At 39.4% G+C, this 20,464-nt stretch overlaps 1 protein-coding gene across 2 annotated transcripts; it reads right to left on the bottom strand.

Annotated features, from left to right (window-relative positions):
• Positions 1-1,628: 1,628 nt before the first annotated feature.
• On the bottom strand, positions 1,629-19,895 carry muc15 (mucin 15, cell surface associated). Of its 2 annotated transcripts, none has more exons than XM_042490667.1 (4): positions 19,789-19,895; positions 11,108-11,927; positions 5,889-6,059; positions 1,629-2,082 (listed from the first exon to the last, which is right to left on the bottom strand). In XM_042490667.1, exons 2-4 carry the CDS (start codon positions 11,907-11,909, stop codon positions 1,955-1,957), a joined length of 1,101 nt encoding a protein of 366 aa, XP_042346601.1. In that variant the 5' UTR covers positions 11,910-11,927; positions 19,789-19,895; the 3' UTR covers positions 1,629-1,954. The 2 variants fall into 2 exon arrangements, with proteins under 2 accessions (XP_042346601.1, XP_042346609.1); XM_042490675.1 differs by having other exon boundaries at positions 1,993-2,075.
• Positions 19,896-20,464: the final 569 nt, after the last annotated feature.

Genomic DNA, 20,464 nt, shown 5'->3' with positions numbered 1-20,464 from the left:
GAGCGGATGTCAAAGAGCAAAACAGGATGTTGAATTTACATCATCAAGGTGGTGTTACCACGCTAAGCAATTCATTAGTCCCCGAAAAAAAAATGTTACACCCTTAATGTAAAGTTACGTAGTTATATTAAGTTCGGAGGTTAGGTTTAGGCATGATGAGGACATACATTCAAATGTCTTAAAGTTTGTCCAGAGTTCAAATGGTTGAGAGCGCAGGTCTCCTGGACAAAGCCCATCATCTTCCTCCTCATCAGACCACTCGCAACTGCTTTCTTGTTCACTCACGTCATTGGTGAGTGAACAAGAAAAAAATATGTGGGTTTTTGCACAAGTCACTGGCTCGTGATTATGTGGGATATGTGTGAATTTGGGTGCGTTGAATTTGTAGGAAAACATACAAACAGTCTATGAGAACTGCCTGACCCTCTGTGTGATATAACGGTAAATGTCTTAAATTTCTGTGGCTGCTGTGATGGGCATCGATGTGTGACGTTTGGTTTCAGTTTTCTCCTCATGTTTTGTCTCTCCCTTCATGTACGCCAGCTATCTGAAATTTTGATTATCTGATATGAAAAATATCCGGCTAGTGGGAATATGAAAAAATAGTCCTTAAGCTACGGAAAAGTTTTTAAATTTTGTCCTTGAAAATGTGTGGATACTTGAATGATGAGTCAAAGGGTCCAGAGTGCTACAAGGTGTATTTTCTTAAGACATATAGTTATAAGGTGTGCTTTTTCATGTATCTAACATAGAAAATGAAACATTTAGACGTGAACAATTATGAAATATTGCTAGATTTTGTTGCACAAAGGCACTAGACGCACATAAAGGACCAGAAAGTGGAGTTAACCCCTGCCTTGTCCCTCCTTGCTGAACCACATTCAGTCAAAAAAAAAGAGACTTTTCTTGCTGAAGGTTGTCCCTCAAAGTTAAAGTAAACTCGAGAAGAATAACAATGAAATAAAATATAATGCTTTAAAATAAAATAAAAAAATCAGTTATGTTCTAATTTCGCTCTAAGTATGCAGCAGCTAAGCGGCTCTCCGACGTGCACACTGTCGCTACGAGAAACTCAAATCTCTGTTTGGACACCTGCAGGTCAGAAGATTTAAGGAGTGTATTATGATGATATAGTCGTCGCTGCTACTGAGTAATGCTAAGACCAAATACACGACTCCCCATCCTGAATACCAAAATCTCAGTCTATGAATAACAAAACAGCACCTCCTCCTACCGCCTCCCTCGCCGGTGCAGAAAAAAAACTCTTTGGTTTGACGGTTCAATTCTCAGACTCTGGCTGTGTTGTGGAATATCTGAAAGCGCCGCTCAAATTTAACTTTTTATTGTCTGACTTACGCCAAGACAGCAGGTGATTGTTGATATGGACAATGTTATTGTTCGGCATGTCTTCTGGATTCTGTTGCCTCGACGGGGCAGCTGTGTCATCTGCTGTTTGGGCTGCACAACAACAGCACTTTTTTTTTTTTTCTGTTTTTCTACAAATGTTTTGCATCAGCAGGAGCCGCTCTCTGGTTTTCTTTCGCTGATCTGATTATATGCTAATTGTTTTGCTCGTCTTCAACAGCATTTTGTGGCTCCTGTTCACACAAAAATAATTAAAACTTATTAATGTTTAGCACCCGTCATTGGCTGCTTTTTCTTTCATATAATTTGATCCCCTTTGGCAGCGTACATGAATGGCTGACAGTTCATTTTGGCTGTTGCAGTGAAGTTCAGATAGATCGCTTTCAGTGATTCCCTCCTTTACAAAGCAATAAATCTACTCAACACAAAGCATAATCTGAATACAGACACACCTCCACGAGCTCCTCTCCGTCCACAAGTGTCACCTTCACACAGTCTTATTTACAAAACTCCACATCGCAGGTCGTCTATCAGCTGGCAGACTTTCTTTCTTTCAAGGGAGTTCATGACTTTGGTCTCGGGGGTCTTTTCAGTTTCTGTGGCGTCCTGGAAAGTTGCTCATCTGGATGTTGTCCCCTTGGAGTCCAGGGTTGTAATAGGCCGAACCGCCGATTCCAAAGTTCAAGTCCAAAGGGTCGCCGTTGTCTAATCTGAGAACTAGAAATTAGTCAAGTGAACATTAAACATTTGTTTAACTGGACTCTTCATTTCTGAAGCTGCATTATGATATTATGCTGAAAAGTAGCCTGTATTTCCTCTGTTAACCGTCAGGAGCTGCTGTGATGTCACACACGCTCGTATCGCTCTGCGCAAAAAAAAATGTACAGAATCAAGCTTTAAAAAATATTATACATGAATATTATTTACCTCTTTCATTGACTTATTATTTAAACCAACACCAGTCATAGTTCTAAACAGCAAATATTTATTAATTTTCTGAAATTTTAACCCTTTAAATGCCAGATTTCTGTCATGAAACCACTATGTTTTTAGATGGGGAAAAAAATCACAAAAAAATATTTTCAACAAACTACATGCAAAATAGGATTTTTTTTGGCAACAATAGTGGTTGTGTTAGTGAACCTGGCCAAAATACATGTATTTTCTCCACATGCCACATATGGTTCAAAATTATATCTAAATGACGTCATTAGGTGGAAAATAGTAAACTTTTATATTTCAAGGAAAAAGCCCCGAATGACACCAAGAAATAATACAATGCATGTTTTTACGCTTTGATGGCTTTTGGATCAAAAATTGCAGCTTGAATGAATTTTAATGGTGTATTTTTTGCATTTAACAGAATGAATGTAACATTTTTGTTTTTTTGTGTATTTTAGACATATTGTTGGAGTTGAATTGGAAATTCCAAAATAAAACAAAAACACACCGTCTTGCCAAAATGTATGCCATATGCATGAACAAAGCCAAAATTATATATACATTAAAAAAAACGGAAGAATGTAAAATGCGCCAAAAAGTCCCTAAGGGTTAATATTGTCTCTGTTAATTAAGCCATGTTTTATGTTTTAGGTGTAATTGCAGAGTGTTAAAGACACAGTGACGCACCAATACAAATGCTTACAAATGAGCCTGGCACAAAAATTAATCAGCTTTTACATGGGAAGATTTAAGTTTTTGCTGTCTGTGGAAGGACGTTTTTGACTTGCGACCACCTTGGAGTGAAGGAAAAATCTTCCTGAAAACACTTTTATTACTGTTATACTCCAATATTACTGCTCCGATGCTTGTAGCAATTGCAGGTTGTTGTTTTTTGGTTGTAATGTTCTTATTTCCTCAGATAAACTGGCCAAATAACAGTGCAACATTATATTGAGTCTATTTAGGGTAAAACATTTTATTACAGTGAAATGCCCTTAACCAACGTTCAAAGAAAGCAGTCATACAAGGCTATCGTCGTTCCTGTTCAGTCATTATTTTTTCACACCCAATATATGGAGCTTTTTTGGGAAATGCAGGAAATCAAGACACCTCGCAAATAAGGGTAAACAAGGCAGATTGAGGTGGTAGCACTGAAGGAGTGAGAGCTTAACTACCAAATAACTGCAGCAGAGAGATAGAGGTGCTCAGTTTCCTGGGATGATGTTGCAAATATTATTGTAAATATCATCACTAAAGTGTGAGGAGTTAATATGGGCCCCTTCCTCTCATTTATTTTCCCATTAAAGTGTATTTTGTGGAGTTTTTTCTTATCCAAATTGATGGTCCGAGAATAGAAAGTGTCAGAGAACAGTTCATTGTTTTAAAAGTCCCATGTGAAGAGATTCGAATCGCAATCCCAAACTTTGAGTTTCGAGTCCTAAAAAAGTCATAATGCGACTCTTCAGAATGCCATTTTAACAACAGAGTAATAATATTTCACATTTGTAAAAATGATTAATGCTTTTTAAAACTTGTAGTGTTGTGGTTTGTTGTGATAAAGAAAAAAAAGTGGACTCGAGGCTCAGGGTGAAACACGTCTCTGTTTAGTTTGGAAAAGCCTGATTTATGAGGCTGTGTGTCTGTCTGTGCTTTTTGAAAGGCACATTTTAGATGCATTTTTGTTTCCTCACCACCACAGTAGTTTTTTGTTTTTTTTAATTATTATTATTATAGTTGTTAATTTTTACGTAAACTAAATTATCTTTGTTATCATATTTTCCAGCTGCTGCTCAGTGACCTAACATTAGTTCTTCTTTGTTTTCTCCTTTTATTTGATTAGATGCTGTCGGGTCGACTTAAACCGAGTGGATCAACAAAAGTCCAAATCACGAGTCGCTGGTGTTTCCAAGGTGAGTCTTTTTTGACTTTGTTGAGTCCAAGTCATGTAACTCAAGTCCACACCTGTGTTGTGTGTTATACAGATTGTAAAATTTAGGGCAAATTTGGGTTATAAATGAATCTGACTTGTGAACTGCAGGTTGTATTGTAGCTTAAAAGACTACAGAGATGATGAGCCTGACAACGTTTTTAGGATGCAGTCTGACTCAGCTGGTAAATGCAAACACGTTTAAATATGTCAGCTGACTTGGTACCTCGCCTGAAATCTGAAATAAATATCTGGATGCTGTAACAGAAGAAAAAAAAAGAAAATATGCAGGTTAATTTCAGTCAGATAGATTAAATATGAGGGCGTGTTGATGAAACCGTGACAAGAAAATGCTGCCTTCAACTGTCAGAGTACATGATCCTATTTTGCATGGTAAGCTTACCTTAGTGTGTGTGTGTGTGTGTGTGTGTGTGTGTGTGTGTGTGTGTGAGAGAGAGAGAAATAGTTTGACATTATGAGAAATACTCTTATTTCAGTGTGTGGTCCAGAGCACTCATACCAAGATAAGAGAAAAGATGTAATTTTCACAGGTCACAAATTGTTGTCCAACACAAGGAAAAATAAGTTTTATATCCGAGAAACATTTTTTAAAAATGCACTAATATCATTTAATCAAATTTAGTTTAGGTATTAGAGTTTTTATAATGATTGGATTATTAAATTTCAGGGCTGAACAGATACTATTATATTCAGTCTTTTGATCCCAATGACTGTAATTTCAGTTACTGTGCGTCCCTCTGATCAGTGCTCAATATAACTAAGTACATTTACTCAAGTACTGTACTAAAGTACACATCTGAGGTTACTTGAGTATTTTAATCTCATGTTACTTTCTTCTTCTACTCCACCTCACTTCAGAGGGAGATATTGTACTTTTTACTCCGCTTCTTTTACTAGGTAACTACTTTACAAACTAAGATTGTTTGTGCACAAACTAAATAAATGAAAATATACAAGTGCAGCTGAAACAATTAGTGTAAAAAAGCATTTCATAGTTCCAGCTTCTCATATATACTGTATTTATGAGGACTTGCTTCTTTTTGTTTTAATTATTTTAATCATTTTGATTTATTTAATTTATTTAAACCTTTTTGCATGCGTACTTCTACACTTAATACTTCATTATTTTTCCTTGAAATCACGTTTACTTTAAGTTTATTTAACAATAGGACTTCATCAATCTTCTTACAGCATTTTTTTGCGTAATCTCTCCAGTCGTGTTCATGTGCCAGAGTCTTTGCACACGGCACAAAACCTGCCCTTATATGGTGTCCAGGGGGCGTTACCTGTGCTAGCAGGTGACAAATTTGGCTGGTTATAAGTGTTTGGTGCATCTGGAGTTGAACTATTTTTTCATAGCAGAAAATTAAGAGAAAAAATAAGGACAATTTAAGAGAGTGTTGCTGCATGAGGCCCATTGTTTCCCGAAACTGTTGAACTAGTGTTCAGTGTAGTGTTTGCAGTCTGCTGCTCACCTAACGGGGGATTTTTTGAAATTAGAAAATGGATTAATTTGGCATCCTTAGTGAAATCCTGGTCGAGCAATCACAGATAACTGCTTAATTTTAAACATCCCGCGGTAGATTTCCCTGTAAAATGCTGAGGTTTACTGCATGGGTGTGTGGGGACATACCTGGGTCTGAGGGATACTCCTCCTGCAGTTTTCTGTGAGAGAAACCTTTCCGGTGTTTCTTCTTCAGGATGAGGTAAGCCACCAGCCCCACGCAGGCCACCGCCACCGCCGTCCCCAGCACGGCCCCCCACGCTCCCTTCCTTTTGCTCTTGTGTGAATCTGTCGCCCAACCTTCAGTAGAAGAACGAGGGGTCAGTGGAGTGGGAGAGAGTCACAAATAACACGTCAACGAGAAAATTATTAATATCAACTGCTGTCTGCGAAGGTTAATTGTCAAACAATTATAGCTGAAATGTGCTTCTGAAATGGTGTTTCCAGTGGCAGCGCGCTGCACAAATACACATCGCAATTAGTCCGCCGTACAGATTTGTTTAATTTACGCTGCGATAATTAACGCAATTAACACGCCGAAATCATGATAATTTCTTGAATACATTTGAATATTTAGAGACGGCAGGCTGTGCTCGACAGCTAAATAAGGTGAAATGTGACTTTAGTTCTCATTATATTAGATCAGTTTTTTTCTGCGCGGATCACTTGTATGTCATGTTCCCGTGTAAATATAGCATAGAGCGGCTCGTTAGCGTCACATGTTAACATCTGTGCTCTCATATTGTGACAGTACAGGTGGGAAAAGTGTCACGTAGATGCTTTTATTAACGAAACAGACCTATTCTAGTAGTTAAATTTACTGTGGTAGCTTTTTCTGCATGTATGCAGGGCACCAGCAGTAGGACTGAAAGGCAGTCTCTGAAAGTGACAGAGTTGTTTTCAGTGTCCTTTGACAAAGAAATACTATATTTGTATTTTATCAGGACTCACATAAATAATTCAGCGGCTCCGTTTATCTACAAATGGCTCAATTTACCCACTTGCTAGGATCAATTTACCCCTAACCTGGGGCAACCCGAACCAAAAGACCAATTTTGTCATGCAGTGTATTTCAATTCTTGTTTCCTTTTAGCTGCATGTTTTCACTTCATTTCAGGCGACGGTAAAATAGTGTGAGTGGAATTATTAGTTTTAGGCATGACTTGTTTGTTCTCGCCAGGAAAACTGTTCTGTAAGTTATGTTAACTTTAGTTTTTGGGGGTTTTTTGTTCTCATGGACGTTTGATATGCCTGTTCAAGGCGGGAATATCACACCATTATTCTGCCTCTCTGTTCTTTAGAAAAGGTATGATTGCAGGATGGGGGAACAGAGTTTTCTGGCCTTTAAACCAGAAGCGGAAGAAGCAACAGTGCCAAATCAATGTCTGTGTAAAAGGGACAGCCGGCAGGACGGGACCGTGGATGGGATGGGTGCAATGGGAGATTTAAAAAGCAGCAAGTAGCAGTTAGCAGCTAACTCAAAGAAGAAGCAAAGCAGCTGAAATTACCTGAAAACAATAATATTCAGGAGCTCCATAAAACAGGGTGATTTACATGTCATGTCATTGTTATTGTTTATAAAGTGCTGAAGATGTGAATGCTTCTTTTGATTCCGGGATGCCGGCATGCTATCTAAAATAACTATGTGGAGCAGCTTGTTGCCACCATTGTTTAGTTATTTTCAAAAATGCAAAGACGGCATTAAGACGGGACTTCGTAGCGGTCCCAAAGCACAATCTCTGTGTATCAAGGGCTATAAACTCTGCAGAAAAAGTGAAATGAATGCAAATTTAACTGTAGTGCTCTACTCTAAGGGACTGTTTACACGGCAACAGTTCTTGTGTGAAACTGGTTCGGCTTTTCATTGACAGAACAATGGTGTTTCAGGGGTTTGGAGACCACAGTCTTTTTAAAATGCCACCTCTTCTCTTGCTGTGTAAACTGGCAATGCGCAAATCCTGTGAGAACAGTGACGTCACGGCCGCACTTCGCAAATGCATGTGGTGTTCTTCTGTGGCGTGTCATTGGAAAGTTACACCGCCACCAACTGGCCTGGCATGCATACTACAATGCTTTTGGTTGTTGTGGATCGCGTACACAGGGATCGTTCTTACAATGTAAAAAAACAAAGGAAGAACTTTTCCATTTTTAGTAGGGCCATTCTTGTCAAAATGTTGCCTAAATCACTTCCCATGTAGATGTGAGGGTTTTTTTCTATGCCACACCACGTGCCTCTCTTGCCTAAACCTAACCATCCGTGACTTTGTTGCTGATCCCAAACTACTGTGACAGTCCTTGCTGGTTGCCATGTGCTCATGTTGAGTAAACATTGACCGTGCAGCGACATCCCACCATGTACATTTAAGAATGAGTTACATTGGGGGATTTGAGGGTTTATGGGCATATGTGCCAACCAATTGTAAAATTAAGAGTTGTAATTGTTTCTGCATTTTGAGGGGTCAAAACAATGTTGACATTTTATTCCTTCTGAATATTGACTTAAAACTTGTTTGGTCATAATTGAGTTAAGTTGCTTGTGGTTTCATCATTTTTTGCAAATATTGCATTTTAACACAGACACTGTGATGAGGCTGAAATTGGCCCAAAGACTTCAATTTAATTTAGAAAACATTTTTGGACGATCAAACACATTTATTGAGAGCTGAAACGTTAACGTTTCCGGTGCTGCCCGTTAGTTTGTAACATTATTTGTCACAATATTGTCATAATATTTTCCATGAAAAAAATGTTGTCACAATGACATAAATATTGTAATTATGCAAGAGCAGTACAGAAAACTAACCCCAAGCAGCAAAATATGACGGGTAGGGATGAGATTACTTTGTTTTTCAGCGCAGGGCTGTAAACTCTTCGTCCTGTTGTATTTTGATTAAACATGACTGTGATTCTGCTTGCACTCGGTCGTCTGTGCTTTTGTGCAGGTTTGTTGCCGCCAGTTTCACAACTGTTTTCCGAGTTTATTGCCATCATCTGTTAGTGTTATGTCCTGCTGTCACATCTGTCTGTGCAATGTGAGTTTTATTTTAGTCCCAACCTCACGCCAGCTCTCCAAAGGCCTTTTTTATTCCTTTTGTCCCAGTGTCGGTCGTGAGCCCGACCACATACTATATCCTGCAGCAAAAAGTTGCTTTTCGAGTAGATGGATCGATAGTTTGCACCGGTGTGTACGACCAGCAGCCTTTTCCTTTTCCTGTCTCCCTGATCTCGTGGTCGACACCAAAGACTAGTCTCACGCCCCTGCACAGAGGCAGCACGGCTATCTTTGACCTCAGTCTCTGACCGACTCTTTCAGGTTTTTCTGTCACTAAAACAGGGGTTCATTGTCCTGTTAAAAAGGTGGTTGTAATGGACCTGTTCACTCATAGGGGCCACATCGATAGCACCTGAAACCCAACCTTTTCCTTTGAATGAAGGGGCGTTTGTCCTCTGCCAGTGGGAAAATAGATGCAGGAAAATGTGGGTCAGGGAAAGGGCGTAAAAAAAGCAACAGTTATATATGCTCTTGAGCAATGGGCATAGTGTTACTGTAAAAGTGACCTGCTTGAAGTATTTCACCGACACAAAGAAGGTTACATAAAACTAGGCAGCAGTCAGTAGAGAGAATTTTGAACTGGTGCTCCATGACCAGAAAAAACGGAGAAAAATTGACGCTTTTGCTTGAGAGGGAGAAAACCTACAACTCCCATAATGCACCGTGCTGCACCAGATCTGCTGGTCTGTACATGTACATTTGAAACTGGCAGCTGGCAAGAAACATTCTCGTATTCCAGTTAAACAGTAAGCTAAAACATGTTTATAAAATCATTTGAGGTAAGAAATATGCAATTCAGCAACAGCAATTTGTTGTTTTTTTTTTTTATCAGCTCTGCTTAGTTTTACTGTTTGATTGTAGATCCTTATTTCAGCCACCATATTCGCTGCAGAGGAAGCAGTATGGCACCCACTTCCTGTTCACAAACACTCTCTATTACAGCTAAATACGGCATTAAAATATGCATCTGAAAACATTTAAGGCCTGAAATAGGCAGCGGAGTACTGTAATCCAGATTCGTTTTGGGTGGTATGTAATATTTAATACCTTCATACCTTCCTGAAATTTCACCAGGAGTATACCGTATATGATGGTATATGCTGCTTACTATTAGCTTTTCAGACTAATAAATATACAACAGAAACACCCAAAATGTTTAGAAGAGTAATATTCTCACACCTATATCCCTTATCAAACAGAGAAATACAACTGTATACCTTTTGAATTCAACTTTCGCTCTCATGATGCTAAATTGCCTCGTTAGCTCATTATAAAACACGGTTCATTCAAGCTCAACAGAAACAATATAAAACTCACTAGTAAGTCCACTGTTCCAACAATCACCAGCTCTGGTTTGGTTAAAATAAATCCTTAATTCAACAAGTTCGATTTTTAAAAAACGTTTAAAAAACGTTACAACTGGGAGCCGTTATTCCCCACATCTCTCTCTCTCTGTGTTGCCGGCTGCCGGCTGTTTACAGTCCTGTAACTTCTCCCTCCGCCACTAGGTGTCACTGTGTCTTTCAGCTCAGCTGCCTGTTCCACCAGTAGGGACCTCAGACTGAGCTCTGGTGGTGCATGCTGTGCACTACCTACAATACATTTTATAGAAAGAGGACCCCCTGTATTGAAAGGCATGCCTTCAGGATTTATAAATACCCTTGTATATTGTAATGCCACGAAACCGCCCAACCCCAGATATATATAATAGACGATAAGTGCTGCATAGTTTTTCGGTAAGGTTGGATTTCAGTCCGAGTTTAAGAGACAGATAACGGGGCAGGTCTGTTTCTTGGTCTGCTTTTATATTATTTGTGTCTGCTGTGGAGTTCAACATGAAAATGCAGCAGTAAAGCCTGTATTTTGAGCAACAGCCCCAAGAGCTAGCGTTTTTGCATCATTTGGCGCAGTTTCACCGTGAGGGGAGGAGGGATACCTCGGCTTTGGATAGTTCATCTACACATACTGTCCACATTGTTTTGATATGAAGCTGTCTCTTTTTAATCTTTTCTGTGAAAAAAAAACATGAAATTAATCAAGTCTTTGTCTTCTTTGTGCATCGAGCTCTTTGATTGGCTCATAAATTCTGCAGGAAACAGTAACGTCACCATTAAAACAGCAAATAACTGTCGCAGTGGAGCCCTCGGAAATGAAATGATTTGGTTTCGGCTTTGTTGGTTTTCTGTGGTATCTGACTCCGAAAGTGACATCACGCTGCCATGAAGACACACAAAGCAGTTATTCTGGACACAGAAATGTGCACCAGATACTGTGACACCTGAAACTGCAGCAGTACCTCTTTCTGAGCTGCTCCCTGAGGCTGCGTCTTTGTCTGTCTTGTTGGCCTTCTCGGGTGTGATCGGAGCAGTCGTGGTGGCAGGGCTCGTCTCTGTGGTCTCAGATGGGAGCGCCGCTGTAGATGAAGACGTGGTGGGTGTCTCCCTCACCTCTGGCTTGCTGGTAGATTTTGTCCCCATCGTTAACTCCTTCTCTTCGTCTGATTTCGTTGTGGATTCTTGTGTGGCGTAGCTCTCTGGAGCCGCCGTCTGCAGATCGGTGCGATTGGCGTGATCTGTAAGGCTGGTGGAGTTTTCTGCGCTCAGATGAGTTGTTGAGTTTGGAGGAGTCGCCGTCGAATTATGAAACTCCTCCTCGACTTCTGTCATGTTGGTCTGGCTCGTGTTTGCAGGATTGGTAGTTGCAGCAGGTGGAGAATCGGTGGCGTTTCGCAATTCAGGTTGCTTGCTTGAAACATTAGTTTGAGGCGTGTTGGTAGTGACAGCAGGCATATCATCTATGTTTTCATATTCATCCTTCCTGTCGCTGGCCACATTCTTCTCCTCCTCATTATCCACTGCCATGGAGCCAGATGCTATCCCACTGCTGAAATCATTACTTGACTCAGTCATATCAGCTCCCGGGTCATAAAAAATCTCCTCCGCAGGTGGACTTACAGCCAGGTTTTTGGGTCGGTCACGGAGCCAAGCTCTATCAGTTGTCTTCCCCGTAGAGTCGGTGGTTGTGTACTGGAGTGATGCCAGGTGAAAGGCTTGGACAAGCAGAAGGAGGCCTGCTGTGGTTTTTAAAAACAGTCCCATTTCCCCTTTGGTTTCTCTCTGAAACACAAAACAGTTCAAAAAACATTACTTTATGGCAGTGATACTCAACTTACAGCCCTCAGGCCAAATCTGGCCCCTGATAGGGTGCTGGGTGGTCCCCCAGTTACTTTCTAATTCACAATAAAAATAAAGTGATTCACAACGGGGAATGCTTTGTGCTTTTAGTATACATAAGGTGCCAGAGTGAATGAAACAGCATCAAAATAATGTTTTTTTAAATGTCAGTGGAGGATTCCCCGCACCCCCCAAAAGAGGTCCTAGCTGAGTCCCTAATGGCCTAAAATCCAGAAATGTCCTAAAATCCTATCGATATCATATCATCGTAGAAATGTTCTAAAATCCAAGAGATGTCTTAAAATTTTATGTCCTCAAATCTAAGAAATGTGGTAAAATCCCAGAAACTTCCTTAATCCTAAAAATGTCCTAAAGTCCAAGAAATGTCCTAATATCCAATACACACACTAAAATCCCATGTCCTCAAATCTGAGAAATGTGGTAAAATCGAAGAAATGTCCTCAAATCCTACAAATGTCTTAAAAATCCTAGAAACATCCTAAAATCCCAAAACATCTCATCGAAACATCTCTAAAATGTCCCACAATCCTCGAAACGTCTTAAAATCCTTGAAATGTCCTTAAAAAATCCGATAAATGTCCTAAAATCTGAGCGATGTCCTAAAATCCTATGTCCTCAAATCTGAGAAAAGTGGTAAAATCCTGCAAATGTCTTAAAATCTTAGAAACATCGCAAACTCCTAGCAATGTCCCTTTTTAAAAACAGTCAGTTTGCTTTATTTTCCCTCCTTTATTCTATGTTTTCTTTTTCGAACCCCATTTTGCTTCCTTGGGGAAAGACGCGTGTACAGCGTGTTGGTGCAGCAGCATAATCAGTCCCTCACCCGGCTGTAGAAAGTGGACTTTTGCCGTTTGTTTACCTTCCTTCACTGTAGTTTCTCTTCTCGTGTGCTGAGCTGAACTACAGAAACACCTGATTTAATGCACAAACAGGATCTGACGTCGATTCTGTGCTGCTCTGACGCCTTTCACAAGCAATTAAACCTTTACAATCTTATCAAATTGGTTTGATTTCTCTCGATCATGGGAGAATAGGCAATAGGCAACTTGGCAGAAATGTCCCATGAATTTCAGTAGATTTATTTTATTTTTTTGAAAAGCTAGGGGAAATTGTTCAGAGAACTATGTTTATCATAGGCAAATATTTAAAAAATATTTCACAGGATTATTATAATTTTTAAGTAGTTTTTTCAGGTCAATTCCTTTTTTAACTCCTGTTTTTATTTTTTGTGTTTGTTTTGTTTTTTGCAAATTTTTATGTAATTTTCTTGTATTTTTTGTAACTAATTTCATGCTGATTTCTGAGTCATTTCTTCCCATTCTTGCTATGTTTTCGAAAAAAATCAAGTCAATTTGGGTTTTAAAGTGCTAACTTAAAATAGAAACTGAAAGGCAAGAAAAAGTTTTTCTGCTCTTTCTTCCTGTTCACCACCTGTGCAGGATGAACACCATCCGAGAGCAGCCACAGGTGTTAAACTTGTGCTCATCACAGCCCTCAAACTCTCGCTGACCGCACACAAAGACTGTGTGCAACAAGAAATCTCCGGTTGTTCCCATTTTCCAGAGCCACACAATCACCTGCTTGAGCGGCTCAGGTCAGCTGCACTGACACAAGTCATAATGAAAATCCTTCAGCAACTAATCCGGTCCCGCCTCCCGTCATTCACGGAGCGGCGCCGTCGACAGAGCCCTGAACACGAAGCCACAACACGACGTCCCCCGGCTGCTACATCTGGACGTTGTCGGTGAATTTCAGCGCAGTCATCCCTGCATTGTTACACAGCGCGCCACCGCGGTTCAACACGGTCCCAACACAATCTCCTGTGAGATCTTCCCGACAGGGTGAATTTACACAGGTGCCCTGTGAGCTATGTGTTCTCCCCTCGGCTCCACTCCGCTACACAAATGACTGCAGCTCCAGTTATTCCCTACAGGGCACTCTCACTGCGAGTCACTTTGTTGATCGGTCGCTTTGTTCTGAGCTGACTCTTGTTATCGGCAGAGCAACAGGCTGCGTGCACACTGTGTTATATTGTGGCCTGCAGCAGCCGAGGTTTAACATGCAAATCTGGGGATTTCTGGTTTTACCTGTCAGAACATTTTTTAACAAGTCAATGAGGGTGCACCTACCTGAGAAATCAATTCAAAAAAGCTCATTTTCTTTTACACTTTTTGACACTAATTGGTTGTTCATCTAACTATGCGTTAAAAGTTTTTTTTAAAAATTCAGTGTTTTAAATACAAGTTGTGATTTTTGAAAAGTAACTTCTCACCAACGGATAAGAAAGTAGCTAATTTGCCTTAATAAGACGTTGGCATGCGTTACATTTGTACATTTAATTAAAAGCTCAGATTACATGTATGTGAGCTGTTTTTGAAGGAGAGCTCTGTGCATTTTCAACAGTGTTTGTAGCTTCAAAAGCAGGTGTTTTTTAACGTTTCCCGTGGTACTTGTAACGACCAAAGTGGGTGTTTTTATGACAATTTGGGACATGTTCAGTGGAGTTTGTAGCTACAAAAGCAGGTGTTTTTAATGATTTATGGACATTTCTAACTATGTTTCTTATGCCAGTTTTTTATTTTGAGTTTGAGCTCTTTCCACGTACGTTTTTTTCGACAATCCACTGTATTTTAAGTCAGGTTTTTAGCAATCGAAGCAGTTTTTTTGATGATAGTTTGGGACATTTCCAGTGGTGTTTGTAGCTATAAAAGCGGGAGTTTTTTAATGAGAGTTTGGACATTTCCAGCCATGTTTGTACCAACAAATGCTGTTTTTAATCACCGTTCGGGACAAGTGAGACTGCATTTGTAGCAACATAAGCAGGTGTTTTTTAATGAACATTTCTAACTGTGTTTGCAGCAACAAAGCAGATGATTTCGGACAGTTGGAAACATGTCCGCCTGTATTTTTAGTGACAAAAGGGGGTATTTTTAATGTGAGTTCAGTACATGTCCAACTGTGTTTGTAGTGTCAAAAGAAAGTGTTTTTTTAACGTCAATTCTGGACATTTGTAGTCCCGTTTGTGGTGACAAAAAAGTGTGTGTTAGTGTGTGTTTTAAAAACAGTTTGGGACCTTTCCAGTGGTTTTTGTAGCAGCCAAACTGAGTGTTTTTCTTGAAACATATAATGCCAACATTTATTCTGGCAATTGGGTTCAAAAACATGCAGTCGTATTTACGGTCAGTGAGCAGTGAGGCAGAAAAATCCTCAGCGGTCACTTTCTCAACAAGTTTTTTTAATCGTCCACAGATCAGCCATGTTTCTGTGTTTTTTCTGCTCTGTGGGAAATAGATGGAAAACCTGTGGGTTGTTGATGGAGCAGCTGCTGTGTGAACGCAGGATCCATCAAAGGCTCAAGTTTGCTCATAATACGACACTTAGAGCACACGATTGAAGAAAATAGCTCAATTCAGCAAAAGACAAAATCACGATTTAGAGCTCGTAGGACTGTGTGACTGCAGTGAAAATAATTAACTGGAGTAAACTTCTTTTGCACCTAGAGAGTAACGTTTGTGAACCCGAATGAAAATGGCTATTTAGTATCTTCATTGGTCACCTGCCAAGTTACAAACACACAAAGAAGAGTTTCGACGTGTTTTCAGTGAGAGACGTCGAATCACAGGAATTGAAACTATTGCGTTGGCGGCTCATGATGAGCAGCGGCTAAAGATGCCACTTTTTGGAGACTTGAAACTGAATTCAGAAGTTTAAATCGGTCCAGTTTTGGATTCTTTTGCTGTGTTTTGGTCTCAATTGCAGCAATAAAGCATAGTGAGTTTGCTACAGTTCTGATTTAGCAGCAAAGGCTCATGGGTATTGAAGTATTTAAAGCCATCTGCCGACAAAGCTGAAATAATAAAAACTCTGTAACATCACTAAAACTTTTTTTAATTATTATCCAGAAGACTCCCATATTTCTCAGCTGCAGAGCTCTGAGGACATCATCAAAACAAAACTAATTTCTATACATTATTAAGTTTAAGTGTTACCGCTGCTGGTGCAGTGTGAAGTTATGAGCATTACGTTATATTTTCTGCCTTTATCTTGACTGTACAGTCAATTTAAGGCAAAAACACCCCCAAAAACAAATCTGTAATGCATGAATGAATCATATTAATTTTTACTTTTTGCTATCAGTTGTATGATTCTTAACACATATTGCATTCTGCGAGGGATAATAAGTGTAATTACATGCAGACGGTTGAGAATCAGGTGTTAATGAGACGAGTTAAAGCAGAACCAGAATAACAGGCAGCTCCGCAGAGCTTTGTTGGGACAGTCTGGGACAGCAGTGTTCGCAGTGACAAAAAAAAGTGCTTTTTAGCAAGGGTTTGGGAAATTTCCTGCTGCATTTGGAGCAACAAAAGCATTTCAAACTGTGTTTGTTGTGACAGTGAATGTGTTTTTAATGAGATTTCAGGATGTTTAGTGGTGTTTGTAGCAACATATGCAGGTGTTTTTAACAATAGTTTGGGACAAGTCTGGCTGTGTTTGTAGCAACAAAAGTTGGTTTTTTAACCCTTTGAAACCTGGGAAAATTGACCTGATTTTTGTTAAAAATATGGGAAGAAAGCACCAAGTAATTTAAGAAGAAATGACCCAGAAATGAGCACGAAATTAGTAAGAAATTACAAGAAAATTACCTGAAAAGTAGCCAAACAACACAGAAATTACTTAGGGGAAAAAAGCTTAAAAATGATGATAATTATATAAAATAATTTTGGTAACTACAAATTTGGAAATTTTTCCCTATTTTCTTTTTTTTTTTTTTTTAATTTTCCAAATATGTTAATTTCTTGCCCTGTTGCTCATTGCCTTTTTTCCCTTTTTATTCTTTATTTTTTAACGAAACCAATCTGCTCAGGGCTCACACGTTAAAATACTTGTGAAAGGCGTTTGAGAGCAGCACAAAAAAAGTGATGTCGATCCAGGTTTCAAAGGGTTAATGAGATCTGAGGACGTGCAGCTGTGTTTGAAGCGACGCTGCACACGGCTGAGAATCAGGTGTAAATGAGACGAGTTAAAGTGGAACAAAAATAACAGGCAGCTGAGCGGAGCTTTGTTTTGATCAGATGCTAAAGCGTGACTTTGAATTTGATCTTAAAAACGTTGCAGGTTACTTGTATCGATGTTTATCTGCCACAGACATGTTACAACTATCACCTGTTTGTAAGGACTCTGTGGGCGATTTCAAACCAGTGATTCCTGTTTTGCTCAAAGTGTCACACCCTGTCTGCAATCAAAATAGCCTCCCGTCCATCATAACTTCACACAACTCTCCACCTCTTTTTAGAAATTACAGCAGCAATCTGCGCTCCCCGCTGAGAGGCTCTTTAGCCGTCAGCGTCTTACTAAAGCGTCTCTGCGCCGCGTTGGTCGATGTTTACCTCTGACCCTTCGCTCTCGGAGAAGCCGACTGCTGAGAGCGTTCCCGCTCTGCCGCTCTGTCAGAGTCTGTAGGAGCTTTCACCTCGACGGCTCCGTCAGCTGTGACTTCACAGAGTCCAGACCCACATGAACATACACACGCAGGCGAATACACATCCTGTAAACACCCTGACCTCCGTCAGCCCGCACACAGACTGTGTGACTGACAATGATGCTGCAAAATTTGTTTAAAGTTCACCTGTGATATTATCACCCACGCTGTAATTTATGGCACATTTATGCTGAACATCAACAACCTCAAAGTCTGTGTCAGACAAAATAACCCAGCAGGGATTAAAAGTGTCCCTTTAGTTACTGTACATTATATTTTTTGGTTGTTAGTTACTTAAGTCAACATACTGGTTTATGTGTTACAGAATACTGTGGAAACAGCAATAATTACACGTTTTTATTTTTGACTTACAGAGTTAATTTGTATATTTACATTCAGAAATTATTCCTTGGTCATTAATGGCACTTGAAGTATTATTCATATACTTTCAGGTGTACCTTTAAGTTGCTGTTTTATGTCCCCTTGGCGTCAAGTTAGAGTAAAAGTAACTTTAGTTCGTACCACTGTTTTTCGGGGACAGGCAGTATTGGGACAGGCTCGGGTTGACATGTGCTCTGAATGTCCGCTGATGTATTTTGGTGTGAATAAAAGAAGATAAAGAGAAATTGTAGCTCGATTATTACCCCACGATCCAGAGGGACTGACGAGCGCTCCCGAACAAGAGAGCAGAGTTGAAAACGTAACTGAATACTAAAACTCAAATACCATAAAATCTGAGGTACTTGTACTCAGTGTTGCAGAGTAGAGGACTAAATGTGCGTAAATAAGTAGTTTAACTAAATTTTGTTGTAGCTTACAATACAATATTATCACAAAACTAGAATGTTAGTGTGATTTTAGACATTTTAAGAGTACTGCGATAACATCTGTTTCAGTATACTGAGATTTCAGCTCCAAATTACACTGTAAAAAGTAATTTGTTTTAGCTTAAAAAAATAGTGTCTGATCTGCTTTGAAATTTTTAAGTTGACTGAATTTGAGAAAAGTTGAGGTGATTTTGTAATGATTCAAATTCAAATTCAGCCAGCTTATTAATTTAAGGCAGCCCAAACACTAACTTTTTTTCTCTTTTTACAGTGTATGTCTCCAAAGTAAAGCAATGTCACCAGCGAGGATTTTATCAAACTAGATAAAGTTTTAAAGATAAAGTTTATCACTTAAATCATTAGGAAAAAAAGTCTCGGGAATCAAGTCATGATTTTATGAGAATAAAGTTGTAATTTTATGAGAAAAAAAGTCAGAAATTTTAACTTTATTCACTTAAAATTACAACTTTATTCTGGAAATATTACAAATTTATTTTCATAAAATTACAACTTTTGTCTTGTAGAACTACGACTTTATTCTTGTAATATTACAAGTTTCTTTTTCTCATAATTAAGACTTTATTCTCAAAGTCTCAAAAATAAAAAAAAGTTTTTCTAAAACCCTAAAACTCTGACATATTTTTATAGCTACAAAGTGCATCTAGTGGACTGAAAAAGCAATTGATCCTTTTAGTCGAGTTGGCGACCAAAAGTTAAGCTTGTATTTGAAGTATTGCTAATTTAGGTAACTGCTGTTTGTGTATTGATGGAACTTGCCAATAAAAATCCAAACATTGCAATACTATGCTGTACTAATTTTTTTAAAATGACCTCCACCTAGATTAATGATAAAAAGATATAATAATATAACTTTCTGAGTAACTTTTCTTACATTTATATACTTTTGCCTGAAGTTTTTTTCTAATCCATGACTTTTAAAGTCATTTTTAAACTGAAGTAATTGATCTAAATACTTCTTTCCTTGTTTATCCCAAGTATACGAGTCACTGCAGCACAGGGTTCGTATAAAACTTAGTGACACTTGTGAAACTGCATCTTGCATACTCACGTCTTCAGGTTATGTAAGGTCCTAAAGCATTTGTGTGACTTGATGTTGTGTTTTGAAACCCGCCGACAAACTGATTTTACTCTCACAGTGAAAATAAAAGCATTTCTGTGTCTGGTGCTGCAGTTTTACTTTCGTAAAAGAGGAAACAAGAGGAAAAATTGCCAGGTTTAACCAAAATATAAGTAATTCATGTTACATACACAGTATTAATACATACACACAGGAATTAATGTAAAAGAAGTCTTTATGCTGTAATATTCTCAGAGAGAAAGGTTGTTTTAAATTTTTAAAAATGCAACAGCGACTCAAATCTCATTAAACATATCTACGCAAAACATCCACCCCGTCACACATAACAGGAGAAAATTAAAGAAGACAAAATCAAATCCCTCCTCAGTAAATCCTTACCTTATTCTCGGGCTATATCAGATGAGAACAGGTGCACAGGCAACTAAATCTCTTCACTGAGCTGCCAACGTGTGAGAGTGAATCAGCAGTCGGCCCGCAGAGACGAGGAGGGAGGAGGGCCCAACAGAGCTGCATTCAGGGAACAACCTGCTCAACCTGCTCCTACACCTGCCAGCAGCGGCAACACGCCCTGAACAGCATCCAGTTGCACGCTGGGAAAAGGCCACACAGGGTGGGATGGGACTGAATCAGTGGACAAGAGAAGTGGGGAAGAGGGGTTGCGGGATTAATTTGTAACCGTCTCATTTCATGTTCCCATCTAAATAAGTTGATTATATTCATTTCGGGTTGCCAGGTTGCCGGGTTGCCAGGTTAGATCTGTGAATTCCCCCGGTGGGCGGAGCCTCTGGCCGCGGGTCCTCTGAGCCCTTTATTATTCTCTCTCTCTCTCTCTCAACGAGGCGCTGGAAACGGCTGCTGTCGTCATGGCAACAGAAAGGAGGCTGGCGAGCTCGGGTTTCATCCACGCCTTTGTCTCTTGGTCTATATCAGGCTACAGAGTGACGTGTGACTTTGTGAACTCACACAGGTAGTGTGCGTCAAGTGAGCCGGGATTTGTTTGGGGGTTTTTTTTGGTCTCATTCCTGAGTGAACTGAGTCATGCAGAGGCTGGATT

This window comes from Plectropomus leopardus, chromosome 1 (genome assembly GCF_008729295.1).
Source record: "Plectropomus leopardus isolate mb chromosome 1, YSFRI_Pleo_2.0, whole genome shotgun sequence".
Classification (NCBI taxonomy): domain Eukaryota; kingdom Metazoa; phylum Chordata; class Actinopteri; order Perciformes; family Serranidae; genus Plectropomus; species Plectropomus leopardus.
Note: the sequence above shows the minus strand (reverse complement) of the source record. Positions and strands in the feature narration are given on the sequence as shown.